This window comes from Stegastes partitus, unplaced genomic scaffold (assembly GCF_000690725.1).
Source record: "Stegastes partitus isolate 25-593 unplaced genomic scaffold, Stegastes_partitus-1.0.2 Scaffold841, whole genome shotgun sequence".
In the NCBI taxonomy this organism is placed as follows: Eukaryota; Metazoa; Chordata; class Actinopteri; family Pomacentridae; genus Stegastes; species Stegastes partitus.
The window spans coordinates 250,092-275,625 of NW_007578572.1; the positions used below are offsets into that span (position 1 = coordinate 250,092).

The 25,534-nt window shown below is 40.4% G+C and overlaps 2 protein-coding genes across 7 annotated transcripts; both read left to right on the forward strand.

The window, feature by feature from the left end:
• Positions 1 to 398: 398 nt before the first annotated feature.
• Positions 399 to 7,807, forward strand: LOC103365459 (nucleolin 2-like). 5 transcript variants are annotated; one of them, XM_008292895.1, is made up of 14 exons: positions 399 to 745; positions 2,579 to 2,716; positions 2,807 to 2,929; positions 3,036 to 3,152; positions 3,284 to 3,400; positions 3,523 to 3,639; positions 3,769 to 3,882; positions 4,142 to 4,246; positions 4,323 to 4,469; positions 4,559 to 4,678; positions 4,749 to 4,880; positions 4,982 to 5,131; positions 7,162 to 7,302; positions 7,387 to 7,807. In XM_008292895.1, exons 1-14 carry the CDS (start codon positions 694 to 696, stop codon positions 7,455 to 7,457), a joined length of 1,644 nt encoding a protein of 547 aa, XP_008291117.1. In that variant the 5' UTR covers positions 399 to 693; the 3' UTR covers positions 7,458 to 7,807. The 5 variants fall into 5 exon arrangements, with proteins under 5 accessions (XP_008291117.1, XP_008291115.1, XP_008291118.1 ...); XM_008292893.1 differs by having other exon boundaries at positions 400 to 745; positions 7,384 to 7,807; XM_008292896.1 differs by having other exon boundaries at positions 400 to 745; positions 4,764 to 4,880; positions 7,384 to 7,807.
• A 2,098-nt stretch (positions 7,808 to 9,905) lies between these two features.
• Positions 9,906 to 24,620, forward strand: LOC103365460 (dpy-19 like 4). 2 transcript variants are annotated; one of them, XM_008292899.1, is made up of 19 exons: positions 9,906 to 10,276; positions 10,407 to 10,580; positions 12,645 to 12,769; positions 12,872 to 12,962; positions 13,054 to 13,175; positions 14,715 to 14,860; positions 15,046 to 15,169; positions 15,293 to 15,427; positions 16,299 to 16,430; positions 16,655 to 16,756; positions 16,875 to 16,948; positions 17,032 to 17,190; positions 18,015 to 18,134; positions 18,231 to 18,351; positions 18,541 to 18,597; positions 19,901 to 19,983; positions 20,080 to 20,212; positions 21,155 to 21,313; positions 21,947 to 24,620. In XM_008292899.1, exons 1-19 carry the CDS (start codon positions 10,180 to 10,182, stop codon positions 22,109 to 22,111), a joined length of 2,319 nt encoding a protein of 772 aa, XP_008291121.1. In that variant the 5' UTR covers positions 9,906 to 10,179; the 3' UTR covers positions 22,112 to 24,620. The 2 variants fall into 2 exon arrangements, with proteins under 2 accessions (XP_008291121.1, XP_008291123.1); XM_008292901.1 differs by having other exon boundaries at positions 10,434 to 10,580.
• The last annotated feature ends 914 nt before the right edge of the window (positions 24,621 to 25,534 follow it).

Here is a 25,534-nt window from a genome sequence, read left to right on the forward strand (position 1 = left end):
AAACGTTTCCGGTGCATTAAAGGAAAAACGTCCAGAATGATTGAATTTGAATTTCCCTTCTGGGATCAATAAAGTATTTTTCATTTCATGATCAGTAGCTTCATTCCACCAGCTGTCAGAATGATGAACTGCTGATCCAGATATGCAAACACTTGTTTATTTAAATTGCTTTAAGTTATTGGATCCTGAAGAAACGCGCTTTCATCTTGCCTGCGCTACTGTGTCTGTACAGCAAAATGACAATAAACTTGATTTGATTTTCTTTGTAGCTTTAGCTTTACTTTAGCTTGAGTTTGGATCAGTTGCTATGTTGGGTTTTTTTCCTCCAGTTTTGTTGCTAGGCGACTACTAAATCCGTCGACCAATGACGTGGTGTAGCGTCATCAATGGTCGCCGTAGCGCCTTCCTCCAAAAAACTAAGCGGAAGAAAACCAACGTGAACTGGGACCGTAACGCATCCCCGGCTGGTGGAACTGGTAGTGGAACTGGTTTCATGGGACTGTGTGGGTGGGTGACTGTGGCTGTTGGTTGGCGGGGGCAGCACGCTGGGTAGCTGTCGGCTAAAATAACCAGCAACCGGCTGAGACGAACGGACAAATTAGCTAACATCAACTCAGGACGAAGCTAACAACTGTACGTCAAAGTTGGCGTGTTTTGGATGAAAATCAGAAATAACTCGTGCTGAGCAACAGAATGGACTGCAGCCCTGCTAAAATGACAGATATTGTTGTACAGGAATCTACAGGTAATTAGATTTACAGTGTTATTCTTCATTTTCACTGAAGAGGTCGATATTGTATTGAGCTGCGTAGCTAACAGCTAGCTTACAACTTCGTAATAAACCACTGTCCTCGCTGCTGCTAGCTTAGTTTAATAACAGTTATTACAGGAGAGTTTACATTGATCCAACCTTGTGACTTTATAAGATGGATATGAGCTTTTAGATATGATTATTTACACATGAGCCACATAAATACCCAACAGTACTCCTGGCACAGTTTAACCAAGTACTTTACACACAATTAATTTATACTTTAAATATTTCCATTTTATTTTTCCTCATACTTGACTGCATCTTTGACTCCACTACGTTATTCTGCTCATAACTTTATGGAGTTACATTTTAAAACATGTACAGCTTCTCCAATTAGTTGCTTCACATATGAGTATAATAAACAGAAATATAACTGTAATAATTTATTACATTCTGTCCATTCTTTTTTAACATAGCAGAATAAGTATTTGTTATTCCAAAACTAGGCATCTCTAGAACAGAATGGACTTCATGAAGCAGCTATATACTGGAAATATTAATGTGCAGATGGAGAGTGGAGTCATAGAGCAGAAACCATAAATCAATGAAGAGCCACATATCTGCGACAGGGAGGGTTAATGAGGCTGTTGATGCTGCTTCTGGAATGTTGTCCTACTCTTCACTCTTGTTGTTGTCAGAGACTATTCATCAGACAACAGATGGTGGAATTTTGGACATTCAAGTGCCTGGTTTCAGCCCAAACTGACACGCAGCAGCCAAGGGCACGATCTCGTCTTTGCTCGTCACCCTGAAAGATGCGTTTTAGGATGGCTTTTAATATAGTTTAATAGAGTGTTTGTTTACTGGTCATGCTATGCAGTCATTGTCCTTCGAAGCCACACCTGACGAAGGTGTGGAGTCATTTAGTGTTCGAAAATATGTCACCAGTTGAACAGCTGGAAAACTTAATGTGCGCAGATTGAGATGTTAAACTTTCTAAGTCAGAATAGAATACCGTTTGCAAACTGTGTTTCTGTTTTTGTTCAGTGTACACAATCTAGGTAGAAGCTTCATGTTGACCTGTAGTAACGCAAACTTCAGTTATGATAATCCCCTACCATATATTATACAGCAGCATCTGAAAAGAAGCAGTTCTTCATGAGTGTTTTTGCTTTTGATAGTTTATTTTGATAACATTTACTTGAATTCCTGTATTTATACTTGAATTTTCCCAATGGACAGTGCTAGTATTTGTTAAGTAAAGGGTTTAAGTTTTTATTGGTATTAAACAGTCACAATACTAAATTAATGTCTAACATGTCGAGTTAGTAAAGCTGCTGTCTGGAGTAATACCACTAAATGCAAATCCCAGAGGCTGCATCTGTTGCTATCCTAATTTTCCTTGTTCTCTCATTTTTCCTGCAAAGCTAGACTGTCAAGTAAAGGTAAATGCCCAGAAAATTCTCATGCAAACAACCATATTTAACATTCACTCTGTATGTGATCCCATGTTAAAGTTCCACTGTGGAGGACAGTAACACTTGGGAAAACATTTTTTTTCATATTTCCAAGTTAATTAACCTTTATTAGAAAAGCAGGTCCTGACTGTATTAATGTGGTTGTGATTCCCATGGACATACCTAACTTTCACTGTCCTGTTTTTTGCTTAAAAGAAGTTACCTATACATTAGTGTAATATGCCATGTGTTCCAAGCAAGAATACTTTCAAATATATCGAGTTTATGAGACCGAACTTGACATCTGGTATTTACTCTTAGTACTGTTAACCCTGTAACTAAATGTATTGTGCCTCGAACTGATTAGGGACTAACAGCTCCAGCTCTGAAGAGTTTGTCCCTCTGTCAAAGCTCCTGATGACACCATCCAGTAAGGAGAGAAAGTCACGTGACAACAGCCACAGCTTAACCTCCAACTCCAACGCTATTTCCTCCCAGGACAAAAGTACATAAAGCACATGGTACCACTTAGTTTTGTATTTTTGCTTCAGATTGTTGTGTTATTTTTTTATGTATGTTGTATTTCCTCTTGTAGCTTTGGACTCCTCAGACGACGAGCCGCTGATAAAGCAGAAAACAACATTTGCACCACCTAAGAAAGTCGAGAAAAAGGAAAACACACCACCGGGATCTAATGGCACAAATAAGAAGAATGCAGGTGAATATATGACCACAAGTCATCAGCGATATTTCAGCTCTATTTTCTGATTTGTGTCTGGAAGACAATGGCTTTGTATCTTTTGCTTTTTGTCTTACTGTCACAGGTTTGAACGCAGATGATGACTCAGACGATGAACCTCTCATAAGAAAAGTGTCCTCCAAAGGTGCAAAGAAGCTTTTCTCAGTGCCACCAAAAGCATCTGTTGATACGAAGAAGACTGGTGATATTTTCTTTTCTTAATGGACCTTCTTTTCTCTGTATCAGACACTAAGTCATTCTTTTCTTAAAGGACACTGGACAAGAACAGTAGCTCTGATGATGAACCTCTTTTGCTTTGTCTTGCTGTTGCAGATTTGAACACAGACGATGACTCGGACAACGAGCCGCTGACAAAAATCGCCAAAGTGTCACGTGCAAAAAAGCCTTTGTCGGTGCCACCAAAAAAATCTGGTGACAGGAAGAAGCCAGGTGAGATTATCTTCCCTCCTGGAGAATCAACAGAAAGCTGCTTCTCTCTTTATATACAGACTCACTGGACAAGTACGATAGCTCAGATGACGAACCTCTTTTGCTTTTTCTGACTGTTGCAGATTTGAACACAGATGACGATTCTGACAACGAACCTCTGATAAAAACGGTGTCCTCCAAACCTGCAAAGAAGCCTTTCTCAGTGCCACCGAAAGAATCTGTCGATACTAAGAAGACAGGTGAGATTATTTGCTCTCCGTGGACCTGCTGCTGTCTGTCTCACACGTATTCATTCTTTTCTCACAGAGTAACTGGACAAAGACGATAGTTCCAGTTATGAACCTCTTTGATTTGCTTTAACATTGCAGGTTTGAACACAGATGATTCTGACAACGAACCTCTGATAAAAAAAGGATCTTCCAAAGCTGCAAAGAAGCCTCTCTCAATGCCACCAAAAGAGTCGACTGGTACTAAGAAGACAGGTGAAACTACTTTCTCTCCATTGGTCTGTGTCAGACAGTATCTCATCCTTTTCTTACAGAGTCACGAGATCTGGATGTTTGGTCAGATGAAGAATTTCTTGTGCTTTTTGTCGAACTGTTCCAGCTTTGTACACAGATGATGACTGGGACAACGGTTTGAGATTCAAAAGTGTTTATTCGCCACATGCTCAAGCAGTATGTGCCGTGAACGTGATGAGACAAAAAACAAAAATTAACCTCTTTTGCTTTTTGAACACAGACGATGACTCTGACAACGAACCTCTGATAAAAAAAGTGTCCTCCAAACCTGAAAAGAAACCTTTGTCGGTGCCGCCAAAAAAATCTGCTGATAGGAAGAGGACAGGTGAGATTATTTTCTTTTCAGGACTTTGAGCATCAACAGAAAGCTGCTCAGACACTCACTCATCTTTTTCTGACAGAGTCACTGGACAAGGACCAAAGCTCAGATGATGAACCTCTGAGTGAAATTGCCAAAAAACGTCCCCGTAAGAGAAAAGCATCCGTCGTGCAGTCTACGAAAACAAGCCCGGTTATTAAATCCCAAAGGACTGCAGCGAGGAAAGGAGGTTGGTGTAAAACTGTGGAAATCTGAACTCACTGTAAATGTTTTTCCTCTGTGTAATTAACACTTACTACTTGTTTTTGTTTATTCTAGTTACATATGCTGAAGCCTCCAGTGACAGCTCAGATGATGAGCCGCTGGCAACAATAAGGAGGAGTAAATCGAATGAAAACAAGAAAACAACAACAAAACGTAAAGAAAAATCACTAAAAGGTAGGCGTCTACTTCAGTAATTAAGTTTAATTAAGGGTAGTTCAAGTACTAACTTTTCAAATATTAACAGACTCTTCATCCTCAGACAGCAGCTCAGACGATGAGGACGTTCCGCTGAGGAACCTCGTTGCCAAGAAAAGGAAACCAGTGAAGAAGAACACAAAAAAGAGCACCGGGGGCAGTGCATCAAAAAAGAGACAAGGTACTCCAGCAGTAATCATGACCAAAGAAAACATGGTTTTGTTCTAAAAACATCACAGAAAAACTTCCTAAATTCTTGCCGCTGTGACTTTTATTCGGCAGAACTCAGTGATGAAAGCTCAGACTACGAACCTTTGAGCAATCTGGTGAAAAAGACCCGCACAGACAAACAAAGAAAAAGCAGAACAACGGCTTCGACTCCGAAGAAGAGGAACGCAAATTCTCAAAAGCCAAGAAAGATGCTTGTAAGAAGTAAGTACTCTAATGTTGCCACCCCTAACTAATAAAGATAACAGAGGTTAGGGTAACAGCTGAAGGAGGGAGTTGTGGAAGTCAGTTTGGGGGTTTTTTCTTGGTTCAAAATGGGACTACGCACAACAGGAAACATGATCAGTCCACATAAGGTTCAAACAATGACTCTGTGTCGCCTTATTTGACACAAATCTCTGCCCTTTTATGCTGTTTTTGACCATTTATTTACCAAATTGTCTATTAGAATTGAATAAATGAAACCCCAATGAACAAAAGTGGTAAAACACAGAATTGCTTGTTACATATTCAGTCTTTATCTTGTTGGCCTTGACTGAAACCTTTTTGAAGTGATGCCAAAGTTTCCTCTGCACAGGAAAAATTGTCATTAACAAGTTGCTCTTTGACCTGGTAAACGTGTTAGAAAATGTTGAGTGAAGAAATCAAAACAAGTGGAAACAACTAGATTAGTAACAGCAAAGAAAAGTCGAGCTGTTTACAGCTGATGAACCTTCCCTGGAACTGCTTGATATGGAACAAATGATGTGTTTTTAATTAGGTCAAGATGTTTATGCAACTCTTCTGTTTCCTCTGTCCCTCTCCGTTCTTCTTCTCTGTGGTTTTTAATTAATCTTCTCTTAACCTTCTAAAAACTAGCTGGTGGTGTTTGACAGGCATGTTAAAAACAGTTGCTAAACATTGATCAGGGAAAGAAACAGTTAATACAGAAAGAATCGTCGAGTTTTCAGCTTTACAGCAGTCGCCAAGCTAATGGTCAGTGGCTCAGTCAAGAAACCACAAAACCGCCGTTTTTCATCACAATCAGTTAATTCTACGTCTTCTTTAAAACTGGACAAAAATAAATGACTTGCTCTTGAAAAGCTTGTGTGAAAAACAAAACATTTTGCGCTCGTCCTCGCAACTGGGCAGCCGTAAAATATAAGCAGTAAAATATCTGTAGTATGTAGAGTCACCAGTTTTTCTCGTATCGAAGCACCTGCAGGCACCAAAAGTTCTACATCTTGAGTCCAGTTTTTTTTCCAATTTTGATGAGATAAACTAAGAATTTCAACTTTTTTTCTTCTTTATTTATGATTTGGCTGCAAGGTGGCGCAGTTGGTAGCCCCGTTACCTCGCAGCAAGAAGGTCGCCGGTTCGCATCTCGGTGGGGGCACCCGGGATCTTTCTTTTGCATGCATGAGTTTGCATGTTCTCCCCGTGCAGCGTGGGTTCTCTCCGGGTTCTCTGGCTTCTTCCTATACAGTCCAGAAACATGCTGAGGTTAATTGGTGATTCTAAATTGTCCGTAGGTGTGAATGTGAGTGTGCTTGGTTGTCTGTCTCTAAGTGTAGCCCTGTGATAGACTGGTTACCTGTCCAGGTGAACCTGCCTTCGCTCTAAGTCAGCTGGGATAGACTCCAGCCCCCCGCGACCCTCGTGAGGATTAAGCGGTGTGTAGATAATGGATGGATGGATGTATGATTTGTCATTTTAGCTGTGTCATACAGCATAGAAGACGTTTCTTAGGTCTCTGTCCCTCTTCATGGTTGTTCTGTTTCCACAGAGCTGCATGACTTTATATCGCAGAGAACAATGAGCCAACAGTCAGGAGCCAAAAAACTCAGAAACTTATTACAGGGTTAAAGCCACTAATTTACTTATCCATCCATCCATCCATCCATCCATCCATTATCTATACACCGCTTAATCCTCACTAGGGTCATGGGGGGCTGGAGTCTATCCCAGCTGACTCAGGGTGAAGGCAGGTTCACCTGGACAGGTAACCAGTCTATCACAGGGCTACACTTAGAGACAGACAACCAAGCACACTCACATTCACACCTACGGACAATTTACAATCACCAATTAACCTCAACATGTTTTTGGACTTTGTGGGAGGAAGCCGGAGAACCTGGAGAGAACCCACGCTGCTCGGGGAGAACATGGAGACTCCACGCAGAAAGATTCCGGTGCCCCCACCGGGACGCGAACCAGCTAATTTGCTTATACTTAATTTTATTTCATTTTTTCAGATTCATCAAGCAGCAGTTCAGATGATGAACCTTTAATCGACACCCACCCACCACACCCACAAGTCACCAAAATCCTGAAAGTGCTGCTCGAGAGGTGTGATGAAAAAGCCTCAACAGGGAGCCTGAAGGAAACCACAACAGGTACAGATGATGCAACATTAACACGCTAATGCTGCGATACAACCTCAAAATAACAGTGACGATACTCTTTTTCCTCCAAAGAAGACACATCGGCTGCTGAACAGCCCACGAAGGACGACTCGGAGGGTTCAAAGGAGTCTTTAGAAGAAGCATAAACACATGACTTAAGCCTAAAAATCAGTTAGTGTCTCATGTTAACTTCATCAGCATTGTTTTATATACTTACATTTTATTTATAGTGTTCATGTTTTTACTCCAGCTTTTAGGTTTGGGCCCATGTTGTGCAGGATTTTTCAAGATTTACTGCACTTATTTGATGTTTACTACACCGTATGTGTCCATTTCTTTGCGTTGGCTGGTTCCTCTGGTTTTATTGTTTGTTTGTTTTTAAGGAAGTAGTTTAACATTCACCGTTATACAGTCACATTTCTGCTATCATAGTAAATGCACACTCAGCATGCAGCAGCGACAATCTGTTGTGTTGGATTAAACTGCTTAATTCATATCAGATGAGTCCGACTCTGCTTTAGCCTCAGTTCTTCTTCATCTGCGTCACACGTTTTCAGTCCAGTAGGATTGTAAGTGAAGTTGGTTGTACAGCGGAATGAAAAGGTTTCAAGTAAAGCTGTTGTTGATGTCAACAGCAGGGTGAAAAATGACCTGATTCCCAAAAGGAATAAAGTTAAAGATGAGACGCTTTTTTAATATTTTAAGCAAGATTGTTTTTAAATTTCTGCCCTTTTACAGATTCAAAATAACTGTACAGGAAACGTAAGCAAAGTTTGCACCACCTGCATGGTCAGAACTGAAATGCAGTCAACTCCTGTGTATGAATTACATTTAAATTCCTGCAATTAGTATCGTAGTGGGCTGCAAGGTGGCGCAGTTGGTAGCACTGTTGCCTCGCAGCAAGAAGGTCGCCGGTTCGCGTCCCGGTGGGGGCACCGGAATCTTTCTGCGTGAAGTCTCCATGTTCTCCCTGTGCAGCGTGGGTTCTCTCCGGGTTCTCCGGCTTCCTCCCACACAGTCCAAAAACATGCTGAGGTTAATTGGTGATTCTAAATTGTCCGTAGGTGTGAATGTGAGTGTGCTTGGTTGTCTGTCTCTAGGTGTGGCCCTGCGATGGACTGGCCCCTGCCTTCGCCCAAAAGTCGACTGGGATAGACTCCAGCCCCCACGCGACCCTAATGAGGATTAAGCGGTGTATAGATAATGGATGGATGGATGGATAGTATCGTAGTCCATTGGATTATAAAAACAAATGTGATCCAAGCTAATTACTTAAGGATTACTTCAAAATGAAACAATGAAAATGTTGAACCTTATACTAAAAAAATGGATGCAGCCACAAACTTTGAATTCCACAAATATTCTTTTGAAACTTTCAGAAAAAAAAAATCAGGGCAAATACAATACATTTTGTATATTTACCATTTACAGCTGGTCGAATCAAATTAAACACTACTAGCACAAACAAGTTTATACTGCCGGGATGCAAACTGCTCACTTTTCTGCAAATGTTGCTTTTTTCATGTCCACCTGGTTCAAACCAATTTTTCACATTTCAGAATTTGATTTTTGTTATTAACTGTGATTCAAGATTCAAGTTTGACATCACAAATTCAAATGTAAGTCACTGAAATTCAGTTTCAGCTAGCCCATCCACAGGCCGCCACCGAAGCCCTGCAGACGTCTACCTAAATGTCAGACCGCCACAGACCGCCTGTAAAGTCTCACTGACTGTCAGACTGTCACTAAAGAATCCGTCTTTCACTGAACTGCCACTGAGACGCTACAGACTGCCAATGAAGTCTTACTGAAAGACTTCCACAAAGTGTCACTGAAAAGCCACAGATTGCTAGAAAATACCACTTAAGCACATCAGTCTGCCACTAAAGTGCCACAGACTGTCGGTGAAGGGTCAAACTGCCACTAAAGTGCCACAGACTGCCACGAACATCACTGAGGTGCCATAAACTACCTCAAACTGGCACTAAGGTGTCTCTGTCTGCCACTGAAGTGTTAAACTGCCACTGAGGTGTCACAGACTGCCACAAATTTCCACTAAAGTGCCATAAACTGTCTATGAGATGCCACAGACTTCCACTGAAGTGCCACTAATTGCTGCCGGCTGCCACTGAGGGACCACAGACTTTCACAAACTGCCACTTTAGTTGTTCAGTCTTATACTAAGGTCCCACAATCCACCACTTTAGTGTCACAAATTACCCCTGAGATGCCACTGAAGTTTCCCAGACTGCCCCTGAGCTGCCAGGACCCTCAAGATAAGAGTATAGACTGTCATATATAAAACTTTCTACCCTTTGTTTCCCATACACACCTTCAGTGCAGAAAAAGGTTGATTAATTGGTTAATTATTGTACCTTTTTTTTTTTTTTTTTTAATTAAAAGTGTGAGCAGAATAACATACAATTAAAAACTAACATCTTCAAAAAACAAAACAAGACGAAAAAACAAATATTAATATCAGGATGGTGTACATTATAAAGAAGTATTTTGTTGTTGTTCTTAAATTAAACGGATTTTGAGTGAAGTTTGGTGGGAACTCTTCTTCTTCTTCGCTGCTTTCTGCGGTCCTCCTCCCTCCTCTCCGCCATGTCCCGGTCAGAGTCCGGCAGCGGTGCCGAGTTCAGTCCTCCAAACAGCCGACTCTAAAACAAACCCTGCTGCTGGACTACACCCGAAACACGGGAGGAGTCTGTTAAAGAAGAAGCGGGTTTGTAGCTCAGTCTGTGACCTGCCTGCTTCACCGCCGAGCGAAGAGCCGGTTTAGAGCATCCTGGTTAGCTAACTGTTAGCTAGCATGCTGCTGCCTCCACACAGCGCACAAGTCCTCTCGGGTTAATTTATCTCGTCATGACGGAGCTAAGATGCCGCAAATCAGACACTTTGGAAGGAGACAATGAAGAAGAAGAAGAAAAGCATCAAACTGATCCAGAGCTGGACACCAAAGGTAAGTTAAGCTAACTTAGCTGTTTGCTAACTGAGCACCAGTTAGCAGCCAGAAGCACAAACATCCAGCTAGTGAACTTTTGTGGTTGCAGCAGATGTGTGTGTATGTGTGTGTGTGGATGCTGTGACAGATGGTGTCTGTTGTCACATCTGGGCAGGTGTTGATGAGACGAGTGTGTCCAGAGGGGCAGCAGATGAAAACCTGCAGCAGAGGGAGGAAAATGAAGTTAAAGATGATGAACCTGAGCAGGAGGAGTCCAGCACACCCCAGTCTGCAGTCAGAGCATCCAGGAGCTTATCTGCATGTAAGTGCATTTTTAAATACGCCACTTTGAAGTGTTAGTTTTACTCACTGGTTGTAAGACTGTGCCACAGAATCTAACCTATCATCTAACTTAGGGCAGTGGCTAACAATTTTGTCTGTGGTGATTATTGTCTTGATTAATCGATTGGTTGTTTGGTCAATAAAATGTTAGAAAATGGTGAAAAAGCCTCACATTGACATGCTCCAGTGGCCTGTTTTGCCCACACCTAAAGATATTCAGTTTACTGCCACAGAGGACTACAGAAACAACAAAATATTCAAATATAACTGGCTGAAATCAGTGAAATCAGTGAATTTGTACTTTTTTTCTTTTAAAAAAAAGTACTCAAATTGATTATCAGTTAATTTAATAATCACCAACTAAGCGATTATTTGTTAAATTAAATTTGTTTTAATTATTTATTGCCAACAGACACGTGCAGTAGCGGCACATTGTGCAACAATATTATGTCTTCTCCACTTAAAATTCATTAGAATTGAGGAACTGTGATATTCTTGTGTAGGAGAACAATAAATAAATTTAATACTGATATCATGTTAACAATACATATAGAAGAAAAAAAGAAAAAAACCAAAACAACAAAAAATATCGAGAAGACACCAACAAGGGAACAACATAATTGCGTATTTTCTTTTTGCAATTTGATATGCAATATAATTTATTGAAGTCAGTTCAGTATGCTCTGTGTAACACGTGTGATGGAGCCGGACCGCAAGAGAAGCCGTCTACAGCGTGAGCGTTGCACAATGATGACAGTATGAATTTGTAAACCACAGACATGACAGTTAAAGCCTGAGTTGTGCTGCAGAATGTATGAGGTGTGGCAAATAAATAATGCAGTTAAATATAATTGAAGTACAGCAGTTTAATTGAATTATTTAATAGCCACGCCCGCTTTATCCTCCGCTGCAGCTTTTGGATTCGCTAATTGCATTGTTTTAAATTAAAAACGGATTAAATCGTTCAAACCTACTCTTCACCTCACTGCACCTGTATTTTCTGTAGTTGTGATAATGTTGCTCTAATTACAACACATACAGGCATTCAGGGCTTGCACTGAAGAAAACAAAGCTACTTTAATCCAGCAGCCGATGTAAACGTGGCCCAGAGAGCTCAATGCACTGCAGCTTGAGGAAACGCATGCAAATAGACCAAACACAAGCAAATGAGGAAAACTATTTCACCGATGCGTGCTTGAAAATACAGAAAACACAACTAAATGCAGAAACGCTGCATATAGCCCAGACAAAAACAGAGCTAGGGAGGAACTAAAAGGTGATTATCACTGCTGGAACATGCTTGTTGTTGCAAAAGTGACTCATGAAAATAGTGAAGCTAACGACACATCTACAATGATGGAAAATAGGATAAAATCTAAGAGTTCTGTTTGCTTGTTTTTGAAGCAACATGCATGTCCCAGCTGTGTGCATCGCTTTCTAGTGCCTCCTGTAAACACATCTTGTATTCTGTGATTTTGTTCTGTGTTTGCAAGATTTGTTTCTAAATGCTGGTCAAATTCATGAAAATGTCTTTCTAATTTCCTTCTGTTTTGTCTGTTTACATGTGCTGCTGTGAGTTGAGCTCTCAGATTTGCACTACTTCTGGGCACACCTTGTTTAGACTTAATACACCAGAGAGGTATAACTTTTTTTAAAATAAGTGTTAGCTTTATTTCTAGTGGTTTTCTCCACACTTTAGCTGAGCTCCACCTTTAAAATTCTGATTTAACACTGAAAATGCAGCTGAAAATGACACATGGTCATCAAATGTGGAAGATTTTGGATGCATTTTTTCCTAATGTGTACACATTAGTATGAGTAAATTAATGGTAAATATCTTTTTTTTTTAATTCAGTCAGTGTGTTTGTAGACTCTCAGGTTGCAGCTGCCTTATTTAAAAAAACAAAAATCAAAAAGAGTGCAGCAGGATGGAGATGTTTTAAAATATCAGAGGGTTAAACAGGTGTCATCTCAGCTCGACTGCCTCCAACAGCGCCACAGTGATGTTGATCGTTGTGTTTACTGTTGTGTTCCTGCTGCTCAGCGGGTTTCCTGCAGCGCCTGGTGAGGGTTTTCTTCGGGTGCCTGGCAGCTGTCGCCTGCGGCATGCTCTACGCCGTGTATCTATCTACGTACCATGACAGGAAGTTTTGGTTTTCCACCAGGCAGGTGGGTGACTGTTTTTTTTTGTTTTTTTTTTATGAGCCTGCTTCCATTGCGTTTCCACTTTATATCATATCAGCTCTAATGTTCACTGTGTGTGTGTTTCAGGAGCTGGAGCGTGAAATCACTTTCCAAGAAGGCAGCGGGCTCTATTATTACTACTACAAACACATGCTGGCAGCTCCATCCTTTGAAAGAGGTACCTGTGCCTCTTGTACAAATGAGAAAACACTAACAGACAGTACCGTTGATGTCCCTTTTGTTAAAAACTCTGTTATGCTGTTTTCCAGGGTTTTATGAGCTGACGATAGACAACAAGACTGTTTCAGGTCAAACCATCAACGCAGTCGAGCGTTTGTCTCTTTATCCGGAGCTCATCACCAGCTTCGTGTACAGAATCACCGGCAGCCAGGTGAGCGTCTCTGTTGCTTTCTGCTGTGCGATCAGTTTCTTAAGCTCCCTGGTGAAATTCACATGTTACAGCAGCTGAAAAAACATAAGCAGAACCCTAATAAATTAAAATGAAGCAAGATAAAAACCAAGATCCATCCATTATCTATACACCGCTTAATCCTCACCAGGGTCATGGGGGGCTGGAGTCTATCCCAGCCGACTTAGGGCGAAGGCAGGGGACACCCTGGACAGGTAACCAATCTATCACAGGGCTACACTTAGAGACAGGCTAAAAACCAAGATGAAATATAAAAAAAATAAAGATAGACAGTAAAAGTAGTAAAGACTATATATGGCATGATGGATAATTCTTTGTATGTATAATTGTAAGACACACATGTAATGCTTAGAATTGCACTTAAAGATATTAAGAGCAGATAAATATAATTGCACAAAAGTTGAATTACACACAGTTGGATGTAATAAATAATGTTGCACATGAGCGTAAACATATCATATGAAAATATCATAATATATAAAGAATATATACTGTATGTAGGATATGCATACAGGCTTTGATATATAACTGGTACATATTATGTAATAATAGTAATTATAATAGACGATATTTTGCATGTTAAAGGATAATTACACCATATTAATATCAGTGTGTATTTCATAATATGTTGCACATGCTCTCTATATGTTTTTTTAATCATCTTTTTTTTTCCACTTGTTCTCTATTGTGCAGAGACATAAAAGGTGCTGCTCTCACTGACTCTTTTTCATCGTGATTTCCCTTTTTTTTCACTCTGAGCACTTGTGTTTGAAACACTCTGACATTTTCAGATTGTTACCGGTGATGCTGTTGTCATAGAAACGCTATGTTGACACATGGCCTTAAACCACGATGAGCAAATAGTCACTGAACAAACAGATTGAGAAACATAATTCCTATCACTTTTTTTTTTTTTATTTTAGACTGATGCAAAGTTAAGGCCTTGATCGCCCTAAAAATGATTCTGAGCCTTGAAAGGCTGCAGACCCAGCAGGACAGATCCTCCTCCAGTGTGGATGTTGTTATTTTTAGCGCTTTTCATGAGCCTTTGAAAGTGCAATAAAAGATTCCGATCAAGCGGTTTGTAGATTTGTAGAGAAAACGTGAATCGTGCTGCCAAATTCTTCAAATGTCGGACTGATGAGCAGAAAATAGAAACGCAGACAGGCTGTCATGGAGAAGGCGTGCCATCTTTGTGTAATAAACTATTGAGCGCTTCATGCATGACAAACATAAGAGTAGTCACATGCCAGAGTCAAGTTATTTGACTAAGACTGGTTCAGCATTCCAACATGTTCAGACAAGTGAGCTTGAAACCGCAAATAAAACACAACAAAACAAACAATCCGCTGTTTTTCTGGATGATAGGCCTTGTGATAACATAGCAGCGTTAAACCCGACTCACTGTAGCAGGTTATTCTTAGATTTTTACATCAGTGTGCAGTTTGTTTGTTTGCTTTTTTGCTTTCCAATCACTGCCCTTGTTCCTGATACAAACAGGATTTCGTGGAGCCCGTCTACTTCTACGTCGGAGCGGTGTTCGGCCTCCAGGCGGTCTACGTCACCGCCCTGTTTGTGTGCAGCTGGGTGATGAGCGGCACGTGGGTGGCCGGCATGTTGGCTGTTGCCTGGTACGTGATCAACAGGTGAGGAAATCTGCCAAACTGATCCTCGTACTCGTGTGAAGCTCCTCGGAAGTAACGCTATAAAACAAGATTACACAAGTAAAGGTTTTAGCGGTGATGCCTCCTGTCTCTGATCTCCAGGTCACCTCTTTTCTTTCTGCTTTTCTGTGATTCGTCCACCTGAGTTTTTCCCGTTTCGCCCACAGACCAGACACGACCAAAGTGGACCAAGCGCTTCCTCTGCGGGACAACTGGGCTCTGCCGTACTTCTCCTGTCAGGTTGCAGCTTTGACTGGATTCCTGAGCAACAACATCAGCTCTGCCACCGAGGTGAGCCGTCATAACAAAATGTTTTATTGTGCATACAAAAAGGTCTGCAAATGTACAAATCCCAAACTCCAGAGCGCGCTAGTTTGCAGCCTGCCCATTCTGATGAACTGTGTTTCCCTGTAGATGTTCTGCTATCTTACCATGAGTGCCACCACCTTCACCTTCCTCCTGGTCTGGGAGTACAGCCACTACGTGCTCTTCGTCCAAGGCCTCTGTCTTTTTCTGCTCGACTCCTTCGACCTGGTGCCGCCACGGAAGGTAACGCAGTCCTGATTTAACGCAGCAGCTGCTCCAACTGTTGAATCCCGTTTTGTTTCTGTGGGACATTACGTTATTACATTATTATAAACACGCTATATGCATTATTGTAGACACACTCCAGTGCTCAAAAACAACACAAATTTTATTCTTACAACCCAACGACTCCATATGTAGTAGACCATATGATCTGATTTTAGCATCTTGCTGCTTAAATTTGCATATTAATGAAGCAAAACGGACTTTTTTTGGAGCTTCTTTTAGCGTTCTTGATGACAAACTGCGAACATTCTAGTGATGTAAGCATTTGTCATTCAGTCGTGGCAGGACGTAAGGTATAAGGTTAGTTCAGGAATAAAAAATCTGCCTACCAGAAAAACTAAAGCTCCAGGAAATCACTGCACTCAACCAAAGAATTGTACCAATTTTTTTTGGTTGAGTGCTTCCATGTTAATAAATAAATGAGTATTTTCCATTTACCATATTTGTACAAAACCAGATTAGCTGTTCCTCATTGCTTCCAGTCTTTATGCTAAGCTAACCCTCTATTAGGTGTAGTTTTAGAGTTTTTAAATTTCTCATCTATCTTTTACCATGTTTTCCTTAATGGCAAAGAAGTTGAATTTTTTTGTTTAAGCTTTAGATTCTTGGATTTATTTCCCATTTTTTCATATAAAGATGTGTAAAAAGAGCAAAAAATGCTGTTGTCTTTTTTAGTTTTAATGGGGTTTGAATATTTTTATGAATGTTTGAAAATGTACAAATACCATTTTGTACAGCATGTTAAAGATCTTTTTTTTTTTTCTGTGTCTCTATTCTCTTCTCACTGTTTCTCTGTTTCTTCTTCATCCCGTCGTTTCTGGACGTAAAGATGGCCGACATTCACAAGGTTTACCTCAGCTCCTTGTTCTTGGCCTACTTGTTCCAGTTTCAGAACGCGGCCCTGCTCAGCTCGCCGCTGCTCAGCCTCCTGATTGGCTCAGTGCTCGCGAGGTACTTCCAGGTAGAGTTAGCTTCCCCCCTCACATCGGAGCTCAGTCGGATGACGCTTTACTGGCATTTAGTGCAATTGACAAACTGTTTAATAGCCACTTTTGGTAACTAACTCGCATTCTACTAGTTCTGGTTACAGTGTTTGTTTCTTTGCTGTGTGTCTCAGCATTTGAAACGGGATAGTTTTGATCTGAATGCAGAGCTACACCCACGAAATGTGTGTTTCTGTTGCAGCAAAAGATGAAGATGGGGCCTCTTGTTGCCAGAGTGATGAAGCTCTTCCTACATTTCCACCTGGTGTTCACCACCGGGATCACCTTCAGTTACCTGGTCAAGGTGAGCTCACTGGAAAACGACCTGTTCATGTCCATTAATCTGTTCAGTGCTGAAGTTCAGAGAAATCAGTGTTAGTTTTTAAGTTATTGGAGAGTAAATAGTGTTAATTTGTTTACAGAAACTTATTCCTGTGAGTGAGAGCGACTTCATATTGAAGTTCCTTGAAGTAAAGTTTGGACTCAACACAACAACGTGAGTTAAACGTGTCCTGTTTCAGTCCGTGTAATCTGATCTACTGTCGTCTAACCGCAACGTTTTCTTTCCCTTCTCGTCAGTGATTTTGTCACCAACTTCCTCCTGTGCCAAGAGAGTCTCCAAACGCCCGGTCAGGATTTATTTCTGCGACTGACGCAGGCCTCGGTCCTTCCTTTTTATCTCCTGGTGCTTAGCGTCTGTCTGCTGTCCACCCTGCAGACCATCTACAGAAGACTCAGGTCAGAGGCATCATCAAACACCCATCTAATCAGCAATTGCTTGTTTTTTTCATTTTTTTTAGAAACATGTTTTGTTGGTTAACCGTTGATTTGACTGTTCCTTCAGGGTGTTACTGCTTTTTTGTGCAAACCTACAAAACTCAAATAGAGTTAGACTCTCCCACATAAAACTCTGCTCCTTACTCGCTTGAAACACATTTTTTTGATGTCCAGCTTTTTAATTCTGTGAGTTATCTCTCACCAATGCCTGCCTGGCGGTTAGTTTGGTTCAACATCAGACAATGGACAGCTTCCCCTGAGTCTGTCACTATTTCCTCACTAGAATAATTAAATCCTATTGTGTAGCCACTTTATATTTAAAAAATCTCAATCTTTATACCCAGGTTGTAAATACTGCTTCACATTTTCTGTATATTGTCACACATTCTCCATAATTAATAACACAACTGTAATATGTAGTAGAGTCAGGTGTTATAAGCTCCTCAGATGTTTCTATTGTAGTGTTCGTAGCTATCGAGAGCATAAATTGGCTCAGAGGAGTGACCGACTATAGTCAATCGTAATCACTCATGACAGCAAACAGTTTTCATCCATCTTCAACCTGGACAGGAAATCTACAGAAACAAACCGGTTTAATAAAATGTTCTTCCATGCAAATAGGAGTTTGCACACAGCCTCTGATAGTTGTAATTACAACAGAGTAGAATAGTAAAAGGAGTGATCTGTGAAACGGTGAATCAGGCGGTTTCTTGTCAGTGGATTTCTGGTCAAAGAATGATTATTTTTCCACATTCGACTGTATTCCCATTCTCTCTCCACCACAGCGGTCAGCCGATGAAAACCAACCACAGACTGGAAGACGGACGAATAGGAGAGCAGCCCGAGGTCATCTATCACGTTTTTCACACGCTGTTTTTCGGAGGCTTGGCCTTGCTGTTCGACGGGTACGTTCGTCTGCGTCACGAGTGTTTTCCAAAATGCAGGTTTGTTCGTTCTTCTTTGACACGACTGGACATTGCCTGTGTTCTCTCGCCACGCAGGTTGAAGTATTTATGGACGCCGTACGTCTGCATGTTCACAGCATTTGGTGTGTGTTCTCCAGGCCTCTGGATGACAGTGTTTAGGTGGCTCAAACTGAAGTCCATCCACCCTGTAGTGTTGGTCAGTGTGTTTTCTTCACTGCACGGCTGATGTTTTCTCAGATTTCTCCTTAATATACTCAGAAAACAGTGTTTCTCACTTGCATAAGATAAATTTGAAACTTAGCCGAAACATCAGAGTTAATTATTTGATTCACTTGTCACAGTAAATCAGGAAAAACTGTATTTTTATTGTTTTCTTTCTCTTCAGTCTCTGATTCTGAGCACAGCTGTTCCCACCATCATCGGCTTCAGTTTGTGGAGAGAGGTGAGATTTTGAGCCTTTTATATTCAGAATCTCTTTACGTAAGACACAGAGCTTCCATAATTAGTATCACTGTCGGGTCTCAACCTTAGTATATGTTATAGTCAGGTGGTATATGTAAATTTTGCAGGGTTATAAGCTCCTCAGACTTTCCTATTGTAGTGTTTGTGGGTAATGAGTGTATAAAATGGGTGCTATTTAAATTGGCTCAGAGAAGTCACCAGCTGTAGTCAACTGTATTCACTCATGAGAAGTTAAGAGGCCACTAAGAAAATTTGATGAAGACAACTTTCTATATTTGTAAAACTGAGAATTCGTGTACAACCGTGACTTGATAATCCGACCCTAAACAATCCGGGAACCTTTCTATCCGACAGGTTTTTAGGAAAAATGAACAGAACCCATGAAAAATAGCCTTAACATAGCAACAGCCTTGGATTCTGACTCCAACATGACGTTTTATGTCACCAATCAGGATAACGGCGTATTATCTGACTGAACAATCCCAAAGATTGGCTACGTTCACACTGCAGGACTTAATGCTACATTCAGATTTTTTTGTGAAATCCGATTCTTTTGCGAGTTTTATCACGTTTCCAATTAAATGCGACTTGTATCTGATCTGCTGTGTGAACTTCATACGACCCAAAAGTGTCCCGCATGCGCAGAAGAGGACACGACGACGTCACACGCAGCGAGCGTGCTCAGTAAACACGGATGGTAACGGTGGAGCGTATCTGCCACTCCCCCGCCGCCACCGATGGTGGAAACAGAAGTGTGAGCGCTAACTAAACTAGCATCAGCAGCCAAGTACTGCCTGTGTGTTCCGGACACTTCCAACTCGTCGGAGCGCTCCCCCGGGGTGGAAGTCCCCACTGACCGCGCCGAATATTCGGATAGTCATCATGAATTGGGCCTGAATAGTGCTGTTCGGACCAGCCCTACTAGTTATTATAACAACTATAAACAATAAATATTAACAACTAATGAGCCTTCCAGCATCAAGCCCTCCTTGTATCTCGACATCCATCCTGACAATCCGACAGCCTTGCTATCCGACATAAAAGAAGGTTTTGCATTTAGTGTCAGATTATCGAGTCACGACTGTATGTATATTTTTGACCCGGCAGATTTTGTTATAGTTCCAGAAAACCTGTAATAAATCTGTGAAAGAACCAGAATTTGTGGTTGTTTTTTTTTTGTTTGTGGCAAAGATGCACGAGTTTCAAAGACTCCATCATAGAGTTATAGGAGTCGCTGGAAACTCATACACATGGTCTTTACAAGTGTTCATGTTGTGCTGCAGTACTGCCCTCGTGTCTTAGCTGAGCTGTCGGATCTGCCGGAGTTCTACGATCCGGACACAGTCGAGCTGATCAGCTGGATCAGGTGGGTCGACACATCTTTCTGCATCTCCAAAAAAAAAGAAGAAAAAAAACAACATTTAGAAACTCTTTAACGGTGACCTTCCCTCTCCCCTCCCAGGTCTCAGACTCCGGTGGCGGCCGTGTTCGCCGGAAGCCCTCATCTGTTAGGGACAATCAAACTGTGTTCTGGTGCAGCTGTGACCAGTTTACCGCTCTACTCGGACATCGACCTGCTGAGGAGGACTGAAGATGTGAGTGAACTGAAGGATTCACGCCGAAGGACACAAACAGTAGCAAAATGGGATTTAGAAAAGCTGTAATTTTAATATTTCCACATAAAAGAAACACAAATGTAACTAAAGGAAGACACAAAACAAGACTGAAATTAGAATGAATGAGTAGATTGCAATAATTATAGAAGCATTCATTTGAATTTCACCAATTAAATGATAGCAGGAGAACATGATGATGAAGGTTCAAAGTAATATCTGTCGTATAATCAAAGAGCTGCCATTTTTTTGAAGGATATTTAGGTCTTGTTACTCAGTGAATAATAGATCAGTATCATTTATATTTAACTCGGTCAGAGTTACTGCCACACAGAACCTGATCCAGACAGATGCAACAAATTCATCTCTGTGCATCAAAATTGCATATTTTCTATGATCTATCTAGATGAACTGTCGCCCTGTTTAGAGCATGTAAATCTATGAGTCGGCATCCACTTGTCTCTCTTCACTGTAGCTCGAGCACTCCAGCTCACCTACAACTCTCTTCAAACTCTGTAAAACTAAGAGTAATTCAGCCACACATGTCTGGTGGTGCTTGTTTTGCTCATAATATTCCTTTTAGCAGATTAAAAAAAACAAAACATATGTTCACATTAACAAGGCAAACAAACTAGATTTTCGGCAGAATGTGTCTTTAAACATTTATTTTATATTTTTTATATCTTTAAATATTAATTAAAAACTGTGTTGTTACTAATGTTGTGTTGGTGTTGTTGTGTTGTTGTTGCTAGTACAACAAATTTTCCTGAGGTTTCCACCAAAGGGATCAGTAAAGTTCTATTCTATTCTATTCTATTCTTAAAGTCTTTCCTGTCAGCAACAGACTGAACAACACTCTGAATTCATGAAGTCTTTAAAGGAGCAGCTTTTTATTTAATGCTCCTTTTGCTGCTCCTCCTGCAGACCTACCAGGTTTACGCGATGCGGTCGGCAGAGGACGTCTACAAGCTTCTGACCTCCCAGAAAACCACCTACGTGATCATCGAAGAGTCCATTTGTCATGAGCTCGCTCTCAATAAGGTCTGCGGGATCAAAAACCTGCTGGACATCTCCAACGGACACGTGAGTTGAAACTCCTTCGCCCGCACTGCCTGCACAAAAACCGACAGCTCAGGCGCCGCTAGAGCTCACCGGGTTGAGATGGCGTCTCATGTGCAGGGCTACAGTCCCCATGTGGAGGTCATGAGTTCGAATCCCGCTCATGGCTCTTCCCACCCTCCCATTCTTCTCCCCCACTTTCCTGTCGCTCTCTCACTGCCAAAAAGAGACAAAACTCAAAATAAATAAAGCTGAATTTTAATAATAGCATCATTATTATTCTTTAAATATTGCAATAATCCTGTTAAATCTTTTTTGCTTCGATAATATAAATCAGCTCATGTTTTATGGGGATTTTTCTCAGTGTATTAATAAATAAGTACCATAGATGATATGATTTATTTTCATGCAGCATTGCAGACGCTGCTTGTACAAGTGAACAGACACATAATTATAATAAAACACTAGAAGTACAGATTCTGAGAAGATTGTGCTGTTTATCTTCTATTCCACTGCATTTCGTTGTCTCACTGTTTTTGCTCTGTTCAGTGACGATAAAGCTGAGATTATTATTTTTTTTAATGCTACAACAAGGCCACATTCTTGAAAAGTTTCCCCGATGCCTCCTTCCTGATCTGCCTCTTTTGTTCCATCCAGGTGGTCTACGATAAAGGAGAGATCTACTCGTTCTCCAAACACAGACGATTTTGCAACGAGATAAAGCTGAAGTACTCCCCCTACACGAACTACTTCACCCGAGTCTTCTGGAATCGCTCGTATCACGTGTACAAAGTGAACTCGGTCATCTCCTTCCAGTACTGACGGCGGATGGCCGCCGACTCGGCTCCTCTTGTATTTAAGGTCACATCCACAGTTCAACACGCTGTGCTTCTGCAAATGTCTCGTCACTGTCACGTCCAGCGGGGATCGGCCGAGGACGCCCGGCGCGTTGTCGACGTGTGCGGACCGTGGTGAAGTTGAAATATGCCATATTAATCACTGTACTGTAGTTTTATAAGACATGCGTTGCTGTTAATGTTACTGTGATGCATTTCATGAAGGAGACGATGTTCACTTTGTGCAGAAGCTGAGAGTTGATTTATCTCGACTCCTTTTCAACCAGAAAGCAAACAGTGGTTGTAATTTTGTTAGCGACAGTGTCGGTCCATATCGCAACAACTTTTCATGAAATATCTACAAATAGCACCGGAATTAATCACTTTTCCTCCACTTTTTTGCCACGAGGGTGACGATTGTGGGGAAATGTCTTTTTCTTTTGCCTTTATTGGACAGTTACAGTGAAAAAAAAAAAAAAAGAGAAGCAGGAGAATGACATGCAGTAGAGGTCCAAGCTGGCTGGGAATCCAAACATGTGATATGCATCAAAAAAAATACAATAAATCAGCCATCAATTCACCTTTTGGTGAAATGTGTTGATAAATATTGGACGGATAGCCATGAATCTTTGCACACACATTTATATCTTGTTCAGGATAAATTGTCACCACTTAAGTGATGCCGTAGTTTATTTTTTTTAATATAGTTTGATTTTTTTACAAACATCCCTTAATGTTTTGTGCTAATTAGCAAATGCTAACAGGCAAAATGGTAAAACATCTAAACTTTGGCAAATTGTCACTGTGAGGATGTTAGCACGCTAACATTAGCATTTAGCTCACAGTGTGGCTTCATGGAGCCTCGAGTGCAGCTGTGGAATATTTATGCAGCTATGTCGACATGACAGATGTTTTCTTTTGAATTTCACTTAAGTAGGTCATATTTATGGTCTGTTCCTGTTTTTGCACTCACTGCACAGCTGGGTGATCTAATACAAATGCAATCCCATGATTTCTACTTTCATGACGCTTCAATGTCTTCAGTTTTCATTGACTCTGGTGAAAATGTGATCAGCTGTTTTTTTTTTTGTTTTGTTTTTTTACACTAAGCTTGTAGTGTGTCGTGGTGCTGTACAGACTGCATTAGTGTTCCTGATATTATGTCCACCTCAGTAACGTACATGAATAGTGCAGCACGCCTCCACCCACTGTGGGAGACAGAATAATAGAATAATCACCTTTTTAAGGGGTCAAAAACTGAAAATGTAGAAGCTAAAAGTAGAATTTATGGCAGAGCATTTGTGGCCTGTGATTGAATTACCTCCATTTATTCTCATGATTAGGGCTGCAACTAATGATTATTTTTAATCACTTAATTAATTCCCAGATTGTTTGACTAATTGTTTGGTCCATTAAATGCATCAAAATACTGAAAGTCTGTGTTTTGTAATGTCCAAGAGGACTAATGTTTTGGTTACACTCCAAAATAACTCACTTTGCTGTCACAGAGGAAGAAAGAAACCAGAAAATATTAAACTTTTGCAGTTTTTTTTTCTTCCAAAAAATCACTCAAACAGATTAACTGATGGCTGTGACTTTGACAACTGATCGTTTATTTGATGAATCATTGCAGCTCCAGTCCAGTTTGATTTAAATTCTGTCATGAACAAAAGAAAACGATTTAATATTTGTACGCATTTGTTCGAAGTTATGTTGAAATAACGATCCCAATTTGTGAGAGAACACAACAGCACTGCAATTTATACATATATATATATATATATATCGCTAAATATTCATAATGTTGCGTTATACACCAGACAACACTTTATCTCAAATTGAATATGTAACTTTGAAGAATCTGAAAAATACCAAGAAATAATTCTGCGTTTGTTTTCTGTCATCTTCTACTGTTGTTTTGTCACAACACACATATGCAGTGCATGTGTTTGTGTTGTGTTATTCTGCTGCTGCTTTTATACTCAGCTTCCAGGTCTGATCTGCAACGGGGAAGTTTAAGAAGCACATGTGATTCAGATGAGTGTTAAAACTTCGTCACTTCTGAGGTCTAAAATCAGCTACTGAATATTTGTGAAGCTGCAGCAGTCGTTGCTTCACACATGATGGATTCGTATTTGTTGATTCATTCTTATTGTGTTATTTTTTTTCTCTTTCTTTGATGTAAAGCAGCTCTGTTCATGTTTCCATCCAGGACAGAATCTGTGGTCCTGTAAGCTGAGCTGTGTCTCCGTCAGGTTTAGAGCCAATGGAAGCTGCTTCTGAAGCTGCTGTCTCTGTTTTTGTTTTTCCATTCATCAGGATGCCTTACGTTGAGGTGGCTCCTCCTGTGTCTTTATCGATTGCTCTCAGTCCTGTTTCCTTCAGTATTTGGTGATAAATTCCTCCTGGTGCTATCATGCAAATAACAACTGTCCCTTTGCAAAAGGCCACGTGGTGTTTTACTGAATAAAATATAACACTGATGTCTGTGTGGTGCTACTTGTCACGTGGTTCTTGTGGATGTTTCCTCTCTAATCAGATGCTCTCCATCTTTAGTTTCACATTTGTTCAAGTACAAATACTAAGTGCTCGAGTGTTTTCCTTACATGCTACTACAGCGACTCCACAGCACTGCAGAGCAGTATACTTCATACCAGCACACAAAATACATCAGGAGCTAATAAACCCATTTGCTTTGTAAATCCAAGTACAGCTAAAATGGTTAGTCCGTTTGTCTCTTTATTCAAGCAAAAACGCCAACAGTTCAGGTTTCCACTGTCTCAGATATGAGAATTTGCTTAATTTTTTTTTTGTTGATAATTTTAAACAATTTTTATTTGAATAGTTTTGGTTGTGTGCAAATTGAAAAAAGAAATTGAAAACAACAGGAAAACTGAAAAAAATCTCATATGTAATAGCACAATTTAAAAAAAAAAAAAAGAGTAAATATACACTTTCAATGCCAGCACTTCAATGTTTACATTTTTTATTTCGTGTTATTTTAAAAATATATATTATTTTAACTGACCCTATTATGATTGACATCCATCAATTCCAATTCCAATTTTTTTTTTTAGATATTATTTTCTCTCTTAGTTTTCGGTTCCTTTGATTTTTTGTTTTCTCTAGGATGGGCAAAATAATAATAATAAAAAAACGACTGCACATTCACATATTCAGTATCAGCTTTAATTATCAGATTATAATTAAGTCCAGGTATGTATCACATACCAGCATAGTGTTGCGTTCACAGAACAACGGAAGAAAACGGAAAACCAACAGCTATAACCCTAATAACTGCATTATTCCAACTGTGGTTAGCCTCAGTGCTAACCTTGTATTCCCACCATGTACACAGCCTAAACTGACGCTTTTTGGAGTTATGATATGTAGTATTTTGCTACCAAAT